This window comes from Physeter macrocephalus, chromosome 18 (assembly GCF_002837175.3).
Source record: "Physeter macrocephalus isolate SW-GA chromosome 18, ASM283717v5, whole genome shotgun sequence".
In the NCBI taxonomy this organism is placed as follows: domain Eukaryota; kingdom Metazoa; phylum Chordata; class Mammalia; order Artiodactyla; family Physeteridae; genus Physeter; species Physeter macrocephalus.
This window is the reverse complement of record NC_041231.1, coordinates 73163210-73183320: the sequence shown is the minus strand read 5'-3', so window position 1 is coordinate 73183320 and position 20111 is coordinate 73163210. Positions and strand designations below refer to the sequence as shown.

The following is a 20111-nucleotide window of genomic DNA, read 5'->3' as shown; positions in this document are numbered from 1 at the left end:
AAAACTGATTTCTGCCCAAAGTGTTATCCAACTTGCTTTGTCATTACAAATGTTATTCTGTCTTCACTGTAATGGTCCACCTAGTGATAGGCTTGAGGAAGGCAGCCCATGTGTTACTAGATCTTAGATCCCTCTAGGGCAAGTGACTGGGGCATACTGATTGACAAAGGTGCTCTTCAAAGTTCCACTTCCTGTATTTTGACTTGTGCCATCAATGTAAAAACCACATTCACACTCAGTCACCTTTAATCTATCCTAATTTGCCTTGTTTGTGTGATTTATTTCTTTTTCTATGCACATGAAAGTTTTTTGTTCGTATGTTCAAAGTAAATTTTCTTTGGTAGTGTGAATTTCACCTCACTGAGCAGTGGATAGTGTCGGAACAGTTATGTGCACACACCAATAGAAATGATTTTCATTGTAAAGGGGACAAAATGAAGGAAACCAATGTAGAAATTTCCCTACTCCTTCATATGCTGTTCGTTTATAAGTAAGACCTGGTATGAAGTATATACAGTCAGATTCTAGAATGAGTGAGAAGAAAATGACAAGGAGGAAATTACCCCTCATCCCCAGGCAGGAAACAGGAGACATTTTTGGAAAATTTTAATTGGTGAAAAAGAAACCATACAGCATTTGAAGGGCTCTCCCTCCTAGAATAACACAGAGCCCAGGAAATAGGGCAGACTCTATTTGCCAACTCAAGAAATAGTACCCCAAGTATATTAGCTAGAGATGCAGAAATAATACTATAAGAATAGCTAAAAGTTAACAATGAGTGCCTTTCCTAGCACCTAGGTTGTGATCTCCAAATACCATTTTCCACAAGTAACACTGAAAGGAATGAGGGCTGACTGGAAAAATGAGTAATCCCAGATCTGGGGCAGGAAATGTGCAAGATAAGCCTAAGATTTCCTACGGTTCCAGGAAGCAAGAAAGCTTTCAAAGACTACTGGAGTCATATCAAAAACACAGAAGCCAGCCTGTAGAATTCCACTGGACAAAGATGAGAAAATTTAAACATAAAAAAGAATAATGACTGCAATGGACTGAATCCCTCAAATATATAATAATCCATATATTCATAATGATCTTTAAATAATTTAAACCGCAATGGGTATTTTACAAGTTGCTAGTGAGCCAACTCATTATTTTGAAAACTGGTATATAAAAGAAAAACTGAAGCATTGAACTTGACTTTTCTGTACAAACATTATTTCACAGTAACCAACCAGATAATGAGGGAAATTTCTTCTTTATAGAAATATTTTATCCATAAATGCTAGAATTAGAAAATCAACATTTTGCAATCTCTAGGCAACAATAATAGCTCTAGGCAATAATAAAGGCTGCTAAACTCTTCAGGTGAAAGGTTGGTGGGAAACTTTATAATAATGGATAAAGCTGACTGCACCTCAGCCCACTAATTAATTTTAATATCACGAAAAGGGAAACAGCCTGATAAAATGTGCCTCCTGATGTGATGCAATAGGAAGTACACAGTGTCACCTGTGAACTATTCTGCCAGGAAAAGAAAAAGTAATTGAACCTGAACTGAATCAGTCCTCCAAAGCTAATTAAAATATACAGGAAACTCAGGGGATAGAAGAATATGTTAATATGTTAAATCATACTACTAGGATATGATCAGCAAAATTTAGAACATGGAAAATTCTATAGGACAAATGATCCCATATCCTCAACAAATGAAGAGCATTAAAAGAGGGAAGATGGGGCTTCCCTGGTGGCGCAGTGATTGAGAGTCCGCCTGCTGATTCAGGGGACATGGGTTCGTGCCGCAGAGCGGCTGGGCCCGTGAGCCATGGCCGCTGAGCCTGCGTGTCCGGAGCCTGTGCTCTGCAACGGGAGAGGCCACAACGGTGAGAGGCCTGCGTACCGCAAAAAAAAAAAAAAAAAAAAGAAGGAAGATGGCAAAAAAAAAAACTTGAATAGACATTTCCCCAAAGAAATATACAAATGGCCAATAAACACATGAAAAGATGCTCAGCATCAGTAGTCATTAGGAAAAGGCAAATCAAAACCACAATGAGACTTCGGACCCATTCAGATTATTATGAAAAATGCTTTCATTTTTAAAAATGGAAAATAACAACTGTCAGCAAGCAGGTGGAGAAATTGGAACCCTTGTTGTGCATTGCTGGTGGGAAGGTAAAATGGTATGGCCACCGTGGAAAAATATCTGGTGATTTCTCAAAAGCTAAACATAGAATTACCATGTGATCCAGTAATTCCACTCTGAGTATATACCCAAAAGAATTGAAAGTAGGGAGTCAGATAATAATACACTAGTGCTCATAATAGCTTAATTCACAATAGCTAACCCAAACGTCTACCAACAGATGAATGGATAAACACAATGTGGCATATCTATACAATGGAATATTATCCAGCTCTAAAAAGGAATCAAATTCTGCTACATGCTACAATATGGATTAACCTTGTGCTAAGTGAAATAAGGCAGACACAAAAGGACAATGTTGTATGATTTCACTTACATGACATACATAGAATAGGCAAATTCATAAAGATAGAAAGTAGAATAGAGGTTACCACAGTCTGGGGTGGAGGGGAGGGAAATGGGAAATTATTGTTTAATAGTTACAGAGTTCCTGTGTACATGACAATAAAAAGTTCTGGAAGCAGATGACAGTAATGGTTACAGAACACTGTGAATGTACTTAATGCCACTGAACTGTACACTAAAAAAATGGTTAAAATTATAAATTTTGTGTTATGTAGATTTTACTGCAATAAAAAAGGTACAAGCAAAGAAAGGGGAGATGATAAAAGAAACTTAAGAGGTATATGAATCAAATGCAAAGTGTGAACCGGTTTGGTTCCTAATTCAAACACATCAACTCTAAAAAGAAAGTTTCTACGAAAGTTAAATATATTCATGATCTATGACTATGACCCAGCAATTTCACTTATGAGAATATACCCACCAAAATAGGTGCTTAGGTTCACAAAAAAAAAAAAACCATGTACAAGAATGCTCAGTGTAAAATCAAAAGCTATGAACTATCCAAATGCCTTCAACAGTAGAACAGATACATAAATTGTAATAAACTCAGAAATTTAAATACTAGTCAGCGATGAATGAGAATGAAAGAACCCACTATCGCACACAACTACAAGATGAACCTCACAGACCCTGAGCAAAATAAGCCAGACATAAAGAATATGTGTGGGGCTTCCCTAGTGGCGCAGTGGTTGTGAGTCTGCCTGCTGATGCAGGGGACACGGGTTCGTGCCCCGGTCCGGGAGGATCCCACATGCCGCGGAGCAGCTGGGCCCATGAGCCATGGCTGCTGAGCATGCACGTCCAGAGCCTGTGCTCCCCAACAGGAGAGGCTACAACAGTGAGAGGCCCGCGTACTACAAAAAAAAAAAAAAAAAAAAAAAAAAAAAAGAGTAAGTGTGTGACTTCCCTGGCAGTCCCGTAGTAAAGACTTTGCCTTCCAGTGCAGGGGGTGCGGGTTCGATCACTGGTCAGGGAAGCTAAGATCCCACATGCCTCGTGGGCAAAAAACCAAAACATAAAATAGAAGCAATATTACAACAAATTCAATAAAGGCTTTAAAAATGGTCCACATCAAAAAAAAAAACTTTGAAAAAAAAGGAAAATATGCTGCATGATTCCATTTATGTGAAGTTCAAAAACAGGTAAAGCTAATATACAGTGACAGAAGCCAAAATGGTGATTACTTTGGGGTGGAAGATATTTGTTGCCTGGAATGGAGCAGGGGGGAATCATTTGCAGTGAAGGAAATGTTCAATATCTTGCTCTTGGATTGGGACTTCCCTGGTGGCCCAGTGGTAAAGAATCCACCTTACAATGCAGAGAACGCGGGTTCGAACCCTGGTCAGGGAACTAAGATCCAACATACCATGGGGCAACTAAGCGCGTGCACCACAACTACTGAGCTCGTGCGCCTCAACTAGAGAAGAGAAAACCCACGTGCCACAACTAGAGAGAAGCCTGCGTGCCGCATGCCTCAACAAAGATCCTGTATGCCACAACTAAGACCTGACGCAGCCAAAAATAAATAAATTAATAATAAATAAATCTTTAAAAAAAAATCTTGCTCTTGGAGAAGGTTACAAGGGTGTGTCATATGTAAACATTCACTGAAGAGTGCACTTAAGATTTGTGCAATCTGCTGTATACACATTATATCTCAAAAAAAAAAAAAAAGACATAGGGCTAAAATGAAAAGTAAGCTGAAGCTACAACTTTTGTAGGTTTTTTTCCCGTAACCAAAAAACCACATGAGGCCTTGGATCCCTTCACAAGGGTAGGAGGTTGGAACCCTTCCCCTCCCCCCACATGTCATCAGGCAAATCAAGGGCTGCGGTCTCAAGCACAGTTAGCGATCTTGGTTGAGGCTCTGGGGTAGACGGACAACATCTGCCTTGGAAATTTACAACCACTAGCTCACCTCACACAGGTTTAGGACTTGAGATTATATCTATACTACCTTGGAGTTTTGGAAATTCTATTGTCTGAGAAAGTAACTCAAACTATCGACTGAGTTGCTAAAACTCCTAGGTACCACACAGGAGCAAATAAAAAGAGACAGGTTCTCAACTAAACAGACATGTGCAAATTAGCTCACAATCCAAAATATTAAAAACATGAAGAGACAGCCACCCTGAGCAAGATTTGACAGAGAGAGCAAAGAGCAGAATTAGACCTCCAATTTCTTAGATAATGGGACTGTTATAAAATATAGTTTAAATATCTAAATGAAGAAGTCGATTTTAAAAAGAGAAAGGAAGAAGATTATACAAAAGACCACATATATTTGAAAAAGAATAAAGGGTAACTTCAAGAAACAGATAAGTAAATTTGGGTAAATAGAAAATTCAAAGTAAGAGGGTAGAGAGTAGAAGTATACCCAAATATATTGATAGGATAAATGTGAATAGACTAAAATTACCAATTTTTTAAAAAGAGATTTTTCAGAGTAGATTAAAAACAAAATCCAGCTAAATGTTCTTTACAAGAGAAAACCTAAAATAGGAGAACCCAGAAAGGTTGAAAATAACAGAATACAGAAAGATATATCTGGATAATAATAACCAAAAAGAGCTGGTGTAACTACACTGATAGCAAACAAAATAGACTTTAAGGATAAAAAGCTTAACAATGATTTTTAAAAATGGCCAGGAAGAGATAATCATTTTAAACTTGCATACTCTGAACACAGGATGTTAAAATTGGTCATTTAGTGCTGTCTCCGTTACAGCCAAGGTCCCAATGCTGAGAACAAATGCTTTTAAGATCCTACACATCATGAAAAAGGCAGTTTATCCAAAGGTAGCAGGGGAGGTAACCCTCAGCACATTGCCCACCTTGAGGTTATACAAGGGAAGTTTGATCATTGATAGAGATTTGGTAGAAATAAGTGAAGGGAATTTCAAAAGAGCTACTCAGAGACCTTGATCCATGACCTCTACAATCTGGGAATAGACGGGCTTCCCCATGCCTAAGTAGTCCTGAAACAAGAGGCTGGCTGGCTGCCCAAAAGGCACAGAAAGGTGTCCTGGGAAGAAGAAGCTGCATTTCCATAGAAAGAGAGGCAAGGGCACCTGTCTCCCATGGGTCAGGTTAGATCCCTTGAGATGGAGCCGTCCTTGGTTGTCTTGAAAAGGACATTAGCAAGGTGACCCAAACCAGCGAGGTGGGTGTAGCTGAAGCACAAGGCAGGCAAGAAAGAAAAAATGCCTTCACTTTATGTTTTGAACAAAACATAAAAGTGAGTGCTTTTGAGAAAGACTGTGTTATGTGCCAGGCCTCAAAAATGATTAGACAGGGTTCCTGTCTTTGTGCTTTTGAGCCAATGGAGGATAAACAGGTAATCAAATAAGATCAATATAATGTAATGCTGAGGAGGTTAGGTGGGTGCCACTGCCATTGAAGGATTTAAGCTGGGGAGTTTCCACAATCAGCTTTGGTGGCAAGGTGGAGGATGATGGATATGATGGGGCCAAATATGGGGGCAGAGAAACCAGTTAGATCACAACATCACATGCTAAACTCAAATGAGTATTAAAAGCCTGATCTGGAGTTCAGGCTTTTTGAGCATGAGCTACACGTTCTCCTTGCATGGCCCGTGCGATAAACCTTTCTCTGCTCAAAACATAAATAAATAAAAGCATGACCTAAGAAAAGGGTAGTATGGACAAGAAGAGGCAATTCAAGCAGAATCTTAGTAAGAGGCAAAACCTGGCTAAGCCCTAAAACACTGAACGGGGTTTGGGGATGGAAGTGAGGAAAGGAGGCTGGATGACGCCCAGGTGTACGGGTGACTTAAGGGGAAAGGATGTGGTAGTTAAAACCATGAGTGTAGATGATATTGCCCTGGGAGCATGCACAGAGGAAGAAGAGCAGTGAGCACTGACAGGACCCAAGGGGACTCCAGCATGAGGCTGAGGACATTTTTAAGATAATGTCTAAGATGTGACCCTGGGCTTGAGCTGTTGATACCTTATGAGTCTTTGGAGCTGAGGATGTCCAAAAAGCCCCCAGAATGTCTAAATGCCATGGACAGAGATTTCTACTTTTAGATTGCAAATTCACATTTTAGGTTTATGAGCCAATATTTCTATGTATAAAATATAATATATAAATGCATACCTCATTGAGTGTCAACATATCTTCTACTTTGGTAGCACCACTTTCCGGCAGGGAAATTAACACTGTTTTGGCTATCTCCTTTAGAACTGTATCAATATGCATTTCACACAAGTCATTGATCTACCAATGAGAAAACACACATAGAAGAAAAATCCTCTTTCATCCAAAATGCCCTTGAGTTATAAACTGATTTAGAGGGCTATATCTGGAAACTTGCATCCTGAGCCAAGCATAATTTGGTGGGAATTTTAGGAGTACATCTGTGCTTGACATGAAACTGAAGTTTAATTCAGCAGCAACATGTGCCATAACCTCATATGTGTTATCGCCTTCAGTCCTCATTCCAGCCCATGAATCATTACTATCTCAGTTTTACAGCTAGAGAAACCAAGGCTCAGATAAGTCAAGTAACCCAGGGAGGAACACACAGCTGGTGAAAGTCAAAGAATCCTACCTCGGTTTATCTGACTCCCAAGCCTCTGGGTTTTGTCTATAACACTATGCTGCCACCACAGACAGACTAGCACATCTAAAAAGATACGCATGTTGCATGTAGCAAACGTATCAGAAATCAATAGACAGTCTCCAACTGGATGACTACCTCATCTAATTAACATTAGATGCCTTAAAATGTAAGCACTCCATCCTGCCATGGAGTTGAACCATCATTTTAACATATTAAAGGCAAGGTAATTTGGGGACAAGAACAAGGCAACCCTAAATGAAAAGGCCCCAAATCAGTTAAAGAAACATAAAACTTTTTTTTTTTTAATGTAATGGATGTTCTTTTAGTTAAAAGTCACACCCTTTAAAGAGCTTTCATAGATAATCAAATCATTACTTACAGCCTGAGTATTAATGTATGTAGTTTTTAAAAATGTATCCATCATACCTTCTTTAAGAGTTGACTGAACATATCCAAAACTGAGTCAACTTCTTGAAAAAAGCTTTCTAGTGTTAAAGATGACCATGTCAATATTGTGAGCCCTTGTCTCAACACAGATTCCACCTAGAAAAAGAGAAAAACAGCTTCCATTATTAAAAAGGAGCATCTGCATTTATAAAAAAGGCTGCCTTTTATTACCTGGAAATATTATAGGCTGTATTTCCTTAATTCTATTTCCCCTCCATTATACCTAGTAAAGGTGACATTTTGTTTTTAATCATCTTTGGCTGTCCATAAAGCAATCATGGATTCTTAGAAAGTGCTCATTATTTAGATTTATTTGTTTTTCAAAGGCAACAAAACTTAGACAAGAAATCATCCTGTAGGGAAAATAGAGCTATAAAGTTGAACTAGAAAGAGGGTTTTGGCAAGAATATATGTTCTAAAATCCATAATCTATAGAGCTGGAATCTAATTTTAAACGACAGGGAAGTCAATATAAACCTTCAATATTACCAACCTTTTTCATTTTAGGGGTCATCAGATTGACAAACACAGGAGGCACTTCCTGACATAACTCATCATAGTACTGCAGAAGACCCTGTTAAAAGTCAAAATGGCATGTTTTACTTTATTTTAAAGCAACAGTCATATTTTGATTCATACCCGGAAGGTTTCATTTTACCTGTTTCCTCATAGCCCTGAAAGATGGAGGCTATACTAATTTGCTGTACTTTTTCCTCACCTGTAAATTACCTGAGCATCCCCTTTAAACAGTAAGTCACTGGAGATTCCTAGATTTACATTTTTCATAATTATTATTTGTCTTTCTAGATTTATGCTGTTTAAAATGGTTTGGACAATTATTTTTTCATTATGTCTGTCATTACACATTTTCACCCTTTCTGTTCCCTGTCTTCTGACATATTACAGCATACTTATCACTGATGCCACACTTGTTTTCTTGAATCAGAATAAATGTACACACAAAGCTATTCTATTTTCTTTTAGATATTTTTTACAGATGAACCATGATGATCAATTTTTTACCATTTTGTAACTTATTGCACTGTGATGGGAGATGTGGTTTCAAGTTAATTCTTCCCCAAATTAATAATATTAAACTGTTGCAATGTTTACTTAATAGTTTCAAAGTTATTAATTCCTTTCCTCCTTTTCTCTTACTTGTAGTTGAACTTTTATTTAGACTTGACACTTGGCAAAGGACTTTGACTTTCATAATATTATTCAATACTAATTAAAATCCTGTAAGATTCAACGCATGTGATATTAACCTCAATTTATAAACAGTACTTTGACATTCAGTCATGTAAAGTCGCAACTAACCAGTACGAAAACCTAGGGCTTTTGATGCTGAAACCAAGTTTTCACAATGCCAACGTTCCTCTGAGGTTTTTAAGGGAACATTTATTTATTTATTTACTGGCTGCATTGGGTCTTCCTTGCTGCACATGGGCTTTCTCTAGCTGTGGTGAGTGGGGGCTACTCTTCGTTACAGTGCACAGGCTTCTCATTGCGGTGGCTTCTCTTGCTGTGGAGCATGGGCCCTAGGTGCGTGGGTTTCAGTAGTTGTGGCTCGCGGGCTCTAGAATGCAGGCTCAGTAGTTATGGCGCACAGGCTTAGTTGCTCCGCAGCATGTGGGCTCTTCCTGGACCAGGGATCGAACCCATGTCCCCTGCATTGGCAGGCGGATTCTTAACCACTACGCCACCAGGGAAGTCCAGGTTTTTAAATATATATATATGTGTGTGTGTATATATATGTATATAATATTTTGGTAAGAGCTGAAACTATTAAACTCCTAGAACAAAGCATATGCATACATCTTTGTGACCTTGGATTCAGCAATGATTTCTTAGAAATGACACTAAAATCACAAGGGACAAAAGATAAAGAGATAAATTAGACTTCATCAAAATTTTAAAATGTTTGTGCTTCAAAGGATACTATCAAGAAAATTAAAAGAGGGGACTTCCCTGGTAGCGCAGTGGATAAGACTCTGCGCTCCCAATGCAGGGGGCCCAGGTTTGATCCCTAGTCAGAAAGCTAGATCCCACATGTAGGCCGCAACTAAGAGTTCGCATGCCACAACTAAGGAGTCTGCGTACCACAGCTAAGAAGCTGGCAAGCTGCAACTAAGCAGCCAGTGAGCCACAACTAAGGAGCCCTGGAGCCGCAACTAAGGAGCCCACCTGCTGCAACTAAGACCCAGTGTAACCAAATAAGTAAATAAATATTTTTTAAAAAAACCCATTCTTAATTTGCTTGGCTTATAAAAAAAAAAAGAAATGAAAAAACCCACAGAACAGAAAAAAATATCTGCAAATCTTATATCTGATAAAGGATTTGAATGTATAATGAATTCTCACAACTCAATAATAAAAAAGACAAATAACTCAATTTTTAAATGGGTAGCGATTCAAATAGGCACTCCGCCAAAGATCTACAAATGGCCAATATGCACATGAAAACATCCTCAACATCAACAGCCATGAAGAAATGCAAATCAAAACCACATGGAAATACCACTTCACATCCAAATGCTGTTTAAATGAAAAAGACAGACAGTAACAAGTGTTGGCAAGGATGTGGAGAAAGTGGAACCATCATCTACTGCTGGTGCACATATAAAATAATGCATGCAGCCTTTTTGGAAAACAGAGTGTGTCAGTTATTCAAAAGGTTAAACATAGAGTTACGAAGTTAACGAAACCCAGCAATTTCACTCCTAGTTTATATTCCTAAGAGAATGAAAACATATGTCCACCCAAAAGCTTGTATACAAATGTTCACAGCAGCATAACTCATAATGCAAAAAAGTGAAAACAACCTAGATGTCCATCAACTGATGAACGAATGCCTAAAATGTGGTATAACCACAAAATGGAATATTATTTAAACATAAAAAAGAATGAGGTACTGATCCATGGAACAATATGAATGAACTTTGAAAATATTGTGCTAGGTTAAAGAAGCAAATCACAAAACACCACATATTGAATGATTCCATTTGTATGAAATGCCCAGAATAGCCAAATCCATAGAGACAGTAAGTAGATTAGTGGTTGCCAGGGGAAGATGTAGAGTTGGGGGAACATGGGGAGTGACTGCTAATGGATATGGGGTTTCTTTTGGGAATGATGAAAATGTTCTAAAATTGATGATGATTGTGCAAGTGTGTGAATATACTAACACCATTAAATTGTACACTTAAAATGGATAAACTGTATGGTATGTGAATTATATCTCAATAAGCTTGTTATTTTTTTTGGCATGGACATATATACACTACAAAAAGCTTGTTATTTTTAAAAAATGGTTTTGAGAATCTCTATTCTAATACTCTGATCTTTTTTGTTGTTGCTCCATTTTACAGCACAATGTTGAAAATCATTTTCCACTCATGTCATTTTACAGTCATCCTACTTCATTAATTTATATCTTACTAGTATCATTAAACATATTATCAAATATAATGCACTTAATCTATAAAATTATAATATTAAGAATTTTTTAAACTCACTATTTATCATTGTCGTTATCCAGAAGTCTAAATCTGATTCCTGATAATCCTTTCACTTCCTTCCCTTTTGTTTGCATGTCAGTATTTTAATGCTATCAAGAATCGACAATGGAACAGAAATAGAGCCCAGAAATAAACCCATGCATATATGGTCAATTCATTTACAAACAACCAAGAGTACACTAAGAAGTCAAAAATATTCAATGGTGAAATGACAATCTCTTCAGTAAATGATATTGGGAAAACTGGACAGCCACATGCAAAAGAATGAAACTGGACCACTATCTTATACTGTACACAAAAATAAACTCAAAATGGATTAAAGCCTTAAATTTAAGACCCGAAACCATAAAACTCCTAGAAGTAAACATAGGGGGTAAACTTCTTGACAAAAGTCTTGGCCATGATTTTTTTGGATTTAACACCAAAAGCACAAGCAGCAAAAGCAAAAATAAATAAGTGAGACTACATCAAACTAAAAAACTTCCTCATCTTGTTTTCGTCAACTAAATGAAAAGATGACCTATGGTAAAATACTTACAAATCATATATGTGATAAGGGGTTAATATCGAAAATACATAAAGAACTCACAAAACTCAATAGGAAACAATCCAGTTAAAACATGGGCAAAGGAACTGAATAGACATTTTTCTGAAGAAGACATAAAAATGGCCAATAGGAACATTAAAAATTGTTCACCTTCACTAATCACCAGAGAAATGCAAATCAAAACCATAGTGAGATACCACCTCACAACTATCAGAATAGCTATTATCAAAAAAAGATAACAAATAACAAATGCTGCTGAGGATGTGGAGAGTAAGGAACCCTCAGGCACTGTTGGCAGGAATGTAAAGTGGTGCAACCATTATGGAAAACAGTATGGAGGTTCCTCAAAAAACTAAAGTAGAACTACCATATGATCCAGCAATTCCACCTCTGGGATTTTATCCAAAGAATATAAAAATACTAATTTGAAAATATATATGCACTCCAATGTTCATTGCAGCATTATTCACAATAGCCAAGATATGGAAACAACCAGCCATCAATGGATGAAGGGATAAAGAGGTGATATATACACAATGGAATATTATTCAACCATGAGAAAGAAGGACATCCTGCCATTTGTGACAACATGGATGGACCTTGAGGGCACTGTGCTAAGTGAAATAAGTCAGACAGAGGAAGACAAACTGTATAATATCACTTATATGTGGAATCTAAAAAATCCAACACAGAGTAGAAAAGTAATTGTCAGGGGTAGGGGTGATAGGGAGGTATTAGTAAAAAGGTACAAACTTTCAGCTATAAAACAAACAAGATATGAGAATCTAATGTAGAACATGGTGACTAGTTGATAACACCGTTATCGTACAATTGAAATCTGCTAAGAGAGTAGAACTTAAATGTTCTCACCAATATATATATAGTGATGGATGTGTTAGTTAACTGACTAGATGGAAGGAATCCTTTCACAATATATATGTATATCAAATCATCACAATGTACACTTTAATTATCTTACAATTTTATTTGTCAATTAACCCTCAATAAAGCTGAAAAAATTAAAAGAATCAACATAATAACAAATTTCTCCCCAATGCTCTGTTAGCACAACTACAAAGGTATCTTTTTCTTTAAAAAAAAATACAAAAAAACCTCTTTCAAAATAACTAGAAAATAGAATCCATCTTACCTGCAAGTACAACTTATCTCCTTTCAATTTACTTTCCAATTTTAGCAATCTCTTTGCCTGTTCTGGTACATCCAGCTTCATTTTTATCATGCATTTAGTTTCCCGAACAACTTCCAAAATTTTGGGGTCAAAATTAACCAGCAACTTCCCTGTTTCTGGATGTCGCACAAAAAGTGTGGCTTGCAAAGCTACAAATAAACAATTATTGACATAACTTATTCTAGATTTCTGCTTCCAGCCCTGTTTACATGCCTGTCTTCACCATTGAACTACTGACTTCTTAAGAATAGAACAATAGTTTTGGATATCCCAGGTGCTAAGGCACAGTATCTGATACACAGTCAGTGCTCAAAACCTAGATAAACGAATGCAGAGTATCTGCAAACTATAAAATCAGATCCAGAGAGGTAAAAATGGACCAAGAATGGTTAGCCTTTGTGCTATGAACTGCGATACTTTTCTGAGTGGGTCTAAAAGGGCTGTAATACAATGTCAGTTTATTTTTATGGATTGTGATCTAACCTCTGGAAGAGAGAACTGGAAGATGTGCCCAACTACAAAATATGACACACTTCATAGATTTCAAACACTTTTCTACACCTAACTCCAAAGTGGCTTCTTTAAGGAGGTTTATCTGACTTAAATCAGTAACTACGCTCAATATCAGTAAGAAATATTTATTAAACACCATTGAGTTGTGAACTCCTAGAATGTAGAAGATATTTTTTAGCCTACATCTGAGTTACTATATGAACATCATTCATATAAATAGGCACTTTCAGATATGTTTTTTATTGAGAATTGAAATACATAATCCCAAATGGTTCATGCTGAATAGCCTTAGATCATTTGTTATCCTAGCATGAATTACTTCTAGAGGCATAATAATACCACACTTATAGACTAGTATGTGCCAGCTTGAGTTGCATTTTATATTAACAAACACTGATAACATGAGAATTTGACATGCATCTTCCAAGCCTCACATTACTTCACAGACTATGGCCGCATCAAATTTCTAGTAAAACAAAATAGATTGTATATCTCTTTGAAGTTAGTTGACTTTTACTCAACAAATAAAATTAGTCTTGATATGATTCTTAATGATGCTGGTTTCATGAAGATTTCAACTAAAAACTTTACCCAATTCATTTGGAATCTTTTAAAAATTTGGCTAGAAATCATTTATCCTCCCAAGTAAATTCCAAAATAATGTTGGGACATTCCAGTAATGAAATTTGTGTTCCTCAAGGCAGTTCTGAGCTTCCTTGACAGGACAAAATGGTCAGCAAGACCACTAATAATAATGACAGCCAGGAAGTCTGCTCCAGGACTGAGTGAACATTCTATGTGAATCATCATTAGAGAAACTTTATACAGCAAATCAAAAGGAGGCCAATACTAGTTCTCCAATTACTATTCCAAGTTTCTATATGGTTAAGTATAGTTACATCAATATAACAACAAGAAGCCTTCCAGAGCAATTCATTTCCACTAGCCTGTGTTCACATGAAAGGCATGTTTGAATCCTGGCCCTGCCACTTCCTAGCTCTGCGATCTTGGGCAAGTTACTTAACTTCTCAGTACCTCAGTTTCCTCATCTGTAAAATGAGGATAACAATAACTCCTCAGAGGGTTGCCATGAGAATCAAAGGAGGTTGTATATGTAAAGTGCTTAGACACAGCCTGGCATATGATAAATATTATATAAATGTTAACTATGACTGTTATTGAAAGGACACAAAGATGAAACAGACACAGAGAGTATTCCTGGAATGTGTAGGGGAGATAAGACAGATCTATAAAGCAACAAATGTCATGATAAAGTGTCGGGGGGCCTCTGGAGGAGGAAGACATTATTATCGGCCAGGAAGAATAAAGAAGGGCTTTATAGATCAGGGGATTGTTGAACTTTTTATGGAATGTGTGCAGATAAGAGGAAAAATCAGCAGGACAAAAACAATTTAGAAAAGTGCATAGTATTGTAGAAGCAAAACAGTACATGCTCCATATTTCAATTGCTAAAAATGCTCTTTGCTCTCTTCTATAATGTGAATTATAACCTTCTTTTAATGCTCCTTTGAGACCGTTGCTCCATTAGCAGGTTTTCATTAGGATCCATAGGGCCCTACCATGTGCATTTCCCAGAAACAGCTCGCCTGAGAGAAGTGGTGTATTTAAGGCTTAACTAAGGTGCCAGTTGGAAAGACATCCTGCAGGGTTGAAGCCCTGTCCTCCAGGATGCAATCATGCAGTGGATCAATGGCCTGTATAGAGAGTGCTGTGTTCCCAACAGCTAAAGTACATGGGTCTGGAACCAAGAGTCAGAAGTAGGAGTGGCCCCTCTCACCATCACTCCCAGTGACCCGACCTCGGAATTTGTGCTTCCTATGCCTGCAATTCTGTGCTCTGCTGAAGTGGAGATCTCGGTGCGGGAGGGAGAAACTTTCCTACCAGGGGACACAGTCAGGGTTCCACCAAGGTTACGAATAAGAGATTAAGGTAAATATGAGACAAAGCAGGAACCTGAACTGACCAACAACTGAGCCCACACAGTAACAACAACATCCCCGGTGACGCCAGCATAGATGGATGATGGCTTAAAACCATCCACCCCCGCGCCTCACACTTAACTCTTCCCAACACGTTGGCACCCCTCAGAGGTACTTGAACACAGCCCTAATAATCTTAATTTAATGGAGATCAGAACTGAAGTTAAATTCAGTTACAGGAAGAGAAAGAAAGGGAGGGAGGGAGGAAGAGAGGTGGGGAAAAAAGGAAGGGAGGGAGGAAGGAAGGAAGGGAGGAAAGGAGGCCAGAGGGAGAAAGGAAGGAAGACAAGCAAGCTGCAATTCCTTCTCCTCTGATTAGGACTGTGATTTGAATCTATAGCATGGTAAAACTGGATATAAAAACCTTCCTAATATATGGAGAAATATCAATAAGGAGTCTTGTTATTTACTTTTAAATACTGTTTTACAGGAGAAAGTCATAATCTTAGTATATCAACTTTAAGCTCATGACAATTTCTGCTTGTAAAAGCAGAATATTATTAACTGTAAAGAAATAAATAATTGTATCCTCCCAAATCTAAATTTAACTATCATACAGTTATATAAAAAAGATGTAAAAATTCTCCAGAACCACAAACTCATTCAAATCTCCTAACACCCGCTCTGTAGTGTCACTGCAGTCTTACACACACCATACTGTAACTGCGAGATCTCTCTGATCCAGGCTGTATGATAGACCACCTCAAATTCCACCAGAACGTAGGAAATTTTATTATACTGACGAATGACAGCTTTGCCTTCCGCACTTGACAAAATTTCCGAGTTTTTCTGTTTTTTAAGGGAAAAACAAAGATTTATTTTTTAAAGTCTGGTTTTCTTACCCAAACCGTAAAGCTATTTACATTTTAAATGACATCAAATAGTGATACTACCCATTTAGATTTTACCTCAGACAAAAATCAGAGATGAGGAAGGCCAGACAAGCTACAGATGGAAGTAGGGAAACCTGATCAGTAGAAAGGGGAAACTGGAAAAGGAAATAAAGGATTTAAAAAGAGAGGTCTCTAGGCCTACAGCCGGTCCCAGGCACTGAAAGTCTCCACCTCCAATTATCTGTTCCCTCCCCACTTTTCTGGGCAAGATACAATGAACTGATTTTCCTTGAACTGTGACTATCGGCAAATTCCTAAATTCCAGCACCAAAAAAAAAAGTAAGTATAGATTCCCTCCGTCTCTCCCTCTCCCTCCCTCCTCTCCAAATTAAAAAAAAAAAAAAAGTAAATGTATATCAAAGAACAGAAACCAAATTTCTTTATGAAGAAATTGAACATTTTTTTGTTTTGATTCACACATTATCAAAAACAGGACAATCTCTGCTCTGTCACTGTAAAGTCAATAAACTATTGAGTCCCCATCCTGGCCTCTTGTCTAAGGTCACCGTTTTAATTTTTTTTTAATATTGAGAACAATAAAATAAATGATAGCAGCCAAACGGAAACAACAAAAACTTAATATTTGATAATGCTTAAATAATAAAATTATTTGCAGGACTGTTGTTTTGTAGCTATTTTGTTCCATGTTTAGGCCTAAGACATAACACCAGGCAAACCAACTCTGCTTTGCTACTCTGTCTTTTTAAAAAACAAAGCAAAAAAAGCAAAACAAACAGAAAACAACAACAACAACAAAAAAGAGAAGACAAACTGACAATTTCAGAATGCCAACAAGGCTTAAGACTATTCTGGTGTTTTTCAGAGATCTAATAGTCTTAAGGACACAGAGGATGAATGTACTCTATTATACTCTGCTCTTGGTCTCAGTCCAATACACAGGAATATACTCTGAGTGCAACCTCACCTTCACTAATGTATATCAGTGACCTATCCGTCCACACATAGAAGTAAGTTTCAGTACTAGGCCTGTGTTCTATTATTTTCTAAACAATTATTTTACAAAAGAGAGTGTCCTGTGTATTAAGCGTCATAAATTTTTAAGATTCGTCCCCTTAGAGATTAACTATAATTAAATGGGATTATCTACCAAACATGAAAGAATTGGCTTAGTCTCTCTCAAGCATATTTGTAAACTAAATTTCCTTTTCCCAGTAAAAGAATTAGCTCTAGCTACTTTATTGGACACAAATGTTACAGGATAAAATATATTTCTTGTATTAAAAACCACCATGATCCACATACTGTAAATTTAACTATTGGCTTACAAAAAAATAGTTGATGGGCTCACTTATCCGGCGATAGAGCTGCCTCACCCAAAGGATCTTTCCTGCTATAGGGGGCATGTTGCGAGCAAGAGGTGGGTCATCTTTTTGAGAATGATAAAGCTGTAATTAAAGGTCTGGCATTAATGTTTGAAATTCAATACAATGGAAAAGGCAAAAATATATACAGCTATATTTGTATTGATGTTTTACCATTATTCACATGTTTTATACACAAGAGGTAGTCAATAAATACATAAATGCACTCCAGAGATATCAACCTGAGGCTCAAAAACTATGATGATTACAATATATGACACTTAATTCTCTCTTAACCCTTACTTCCCATTACATGTATACTTTTTTCTAACTTTTATCCCCAATTTTAAGGATGTATTCAAAAGCTGGAGCTTGGGGTTGACATATACACACTACTATACATAAAATAGATAACTAATAAGACCCTGCTGTATAGCACAGGGAACTCTACTCAGTACTCTGTAGTGGCCTATATGGGAAGAGAATCAAGAAAAAAAAAAGAGTGGATATATGTATATGTATAACTGTTTCACTTTGCTGTACACCTGAAACTAATACAACATTGTAAATCAACTATACACCAACAAAAAAAATTTTTTTAAGTAAAATTTTAAAAAAATGAGGAAGAAGGTGGTCTTCTCCCCCTCCCAACTTTTCCTTTAATTATAAAACTGTTGCCCAATAAGTTCTCTGTGCGTGGCACCCTCTGGCCCGCCCACTTGCAAGCCTCACAAGCGTCCTATTCTAATTAATCACTTTTTAAATTTTTTATAAATTTATTTATTTTATTTTTGTCTGTGTTGGGTCTTCGTTGCTGCACGCGGGCGTTCTCTAGTGGTGGTGAGCGGGGGCTACTCTTCGTTGTGGTGCGCGGGCTTCTCATTACAGTGGCTTCTCTTGCTATGGAGCACGGGCTCTAGGCACGCGGGCTTCAGTAGTTGTGGCACGTGGGCTCAGTAGTTGTGGCTCACGGGCTCTAGAGCACAGGCTCAGTAGTTGTGGCACACAGGCTTAGTTGCATGCGTGGTCCGTGGCATGTGGGATCTTCACGGACCAGGGCTCGAACCCGTGTGCCCTGCACTGGCAGGCAGATTCTTAACCACCGCACCACAAGGGACACTCTAATAAATCACTTCTTATCTTAAAAAAAAATTAAAAAATAAAGCAGGAGCGCACAGCTCCATTATATCTGTCATAATATTCTCCAGAGCCCATATTTTGATACCCCAAAATATTAACTTAAACGGGCTTTCCCATGCATACATGAATGCTGTCATAAAAAGACAGTTCCTAAGAGCAAAGGGGTGTGATCTGGCTGTCCAGGGACACACACTGTCAGCACCTTCTCCCATAGAGAGAGGAGCATCAAAGATATTCAGCAGAGAGAGGATTTGTCTGATAAGCTTGGCACAAGATAATGATGGCAAATACCTCCAGAATATTTTTTCTTTTTGTACTGAAGTACCATTCTATTTATAAACATGATACTTGCCTTCTTAGTAGCTTCAAGTTCAGCCACATAATACTGAAGAATAAGCTCAATTGTGTGGTTTATTTCTAATTTAAGACAGGGAATGTTCAGTTTTTGGAATCTAAAAGCAATTGAGGGTGAATAATTTAAAAATAAATGAGAAGCACACTTAAGAATTGTTGCAATCCTAAAAATCCATTCACTCATTTGACAAATATTCACACCAGGCCTCATGCATTGCCCTAGATTACAGTGATGGACAAGACAGGTGTGGTTCCAGCCCTCTTGGAGCCAATGATTACCTTACGGAAAAGGTAGAGATCAGTCAGGAGTGACATAAATAATTATTTAAACTACAAGGGTGCCAGAAATGCATGTAACAGGGGAACCCAACCAAGTTTGGGAAGTCACTTCCCTGAAAAAGTGACATCTGAACTGAGATTAAAAAGATGAGTGGGGAGCTGGCTTAGCAAAGATGGAAGGGAGCTCATTGACTGTCCCCCTGCCAATATTACTGCTCATGTCATCCCAAATAGGCATAATGATATAATGATTTTGTCAGCCAAATGTCACTTCCACTAAGAGACTAAGTTATGCATAGGAAGTACTAGAACCATAACTTTCTGATAATAAAATGAGTTGACACCAGCATACCATAGGTAAAAAGAGAGAGACAGAGACAGAGAAATTGCCAAGAAAATGGTACTGCCATCTGTTTGTACAGTACTGTCACTCATCAAAATCATTTTATGTCTGTTTCAACTCTTATGATGGTCTCATGAGGTAAGGTTTCACAGGTATGATCCAGCATTAGAGAGATGGGAAAGTCAGATCCAAACCCAAAGTCAGACCCAAACCCAGATCCACTGGCTCTCAGGGGAGAATTTCAAAACAGTCCCTAACATGGGTAATGAGCCCTCCCTGAGCTGGAAGAAATGGCTTCTGGTCCAGCCCATCCTTCTAATCCAGGCTTTCCTGCCCTTTAGGGGAGCACCACTGTCAGGACTAGAAGGAAAGGAAGCTGCAGAAGCACTCAGGAGGGAAAACAGAAAGTTTGGGGACCTACTATTCTTAGATA

At 37.7% G+C, this 20111-nt stretch overlaps 1 protein-coding gene across 1 annotated transcript in view; it reads right to left on the bottom strand.

Annotated features, from left to right (window-relative positions):
• The window catches only part of DNAH8 (dynein axonemal heavy chain 8), a 318775-nt gene that overhangs the window by 255741 nt on the left and 42923 nt on the right, over positions 1 to 20111 (bottom strand). The window contains exons 14-20 of the mRNA XM_024122116.2: positions 19055 to 19154; positions 17527 to 17646; positions 16001 to 16136; positions 12796 to 12983; positions 8071 to 8151; positions 7557 to 7673; positions 6665 to 6784 (exon numbers count right to left, since the gene is read on the bottom strand). Coding sequence (XP_023977884.2) covers positions 6665 to 6784; positions 7557 to 7673; positions 8071 to 8151; positions 12796 to 12983; positions 16001 to 16136; positions 17527 to 17646; positions 19055 to 19154 — 862 coding nt within the window. The remainder of the gene's footprint in view (positions 1 to 6664; positions 6785 to 7556; positions 7674 to 8070; positions 8152 to 12795; positions 12984 to 16000; positions 16137 to 17526; positions 17647 to 19054; positions 19155 to 20111) is intronic.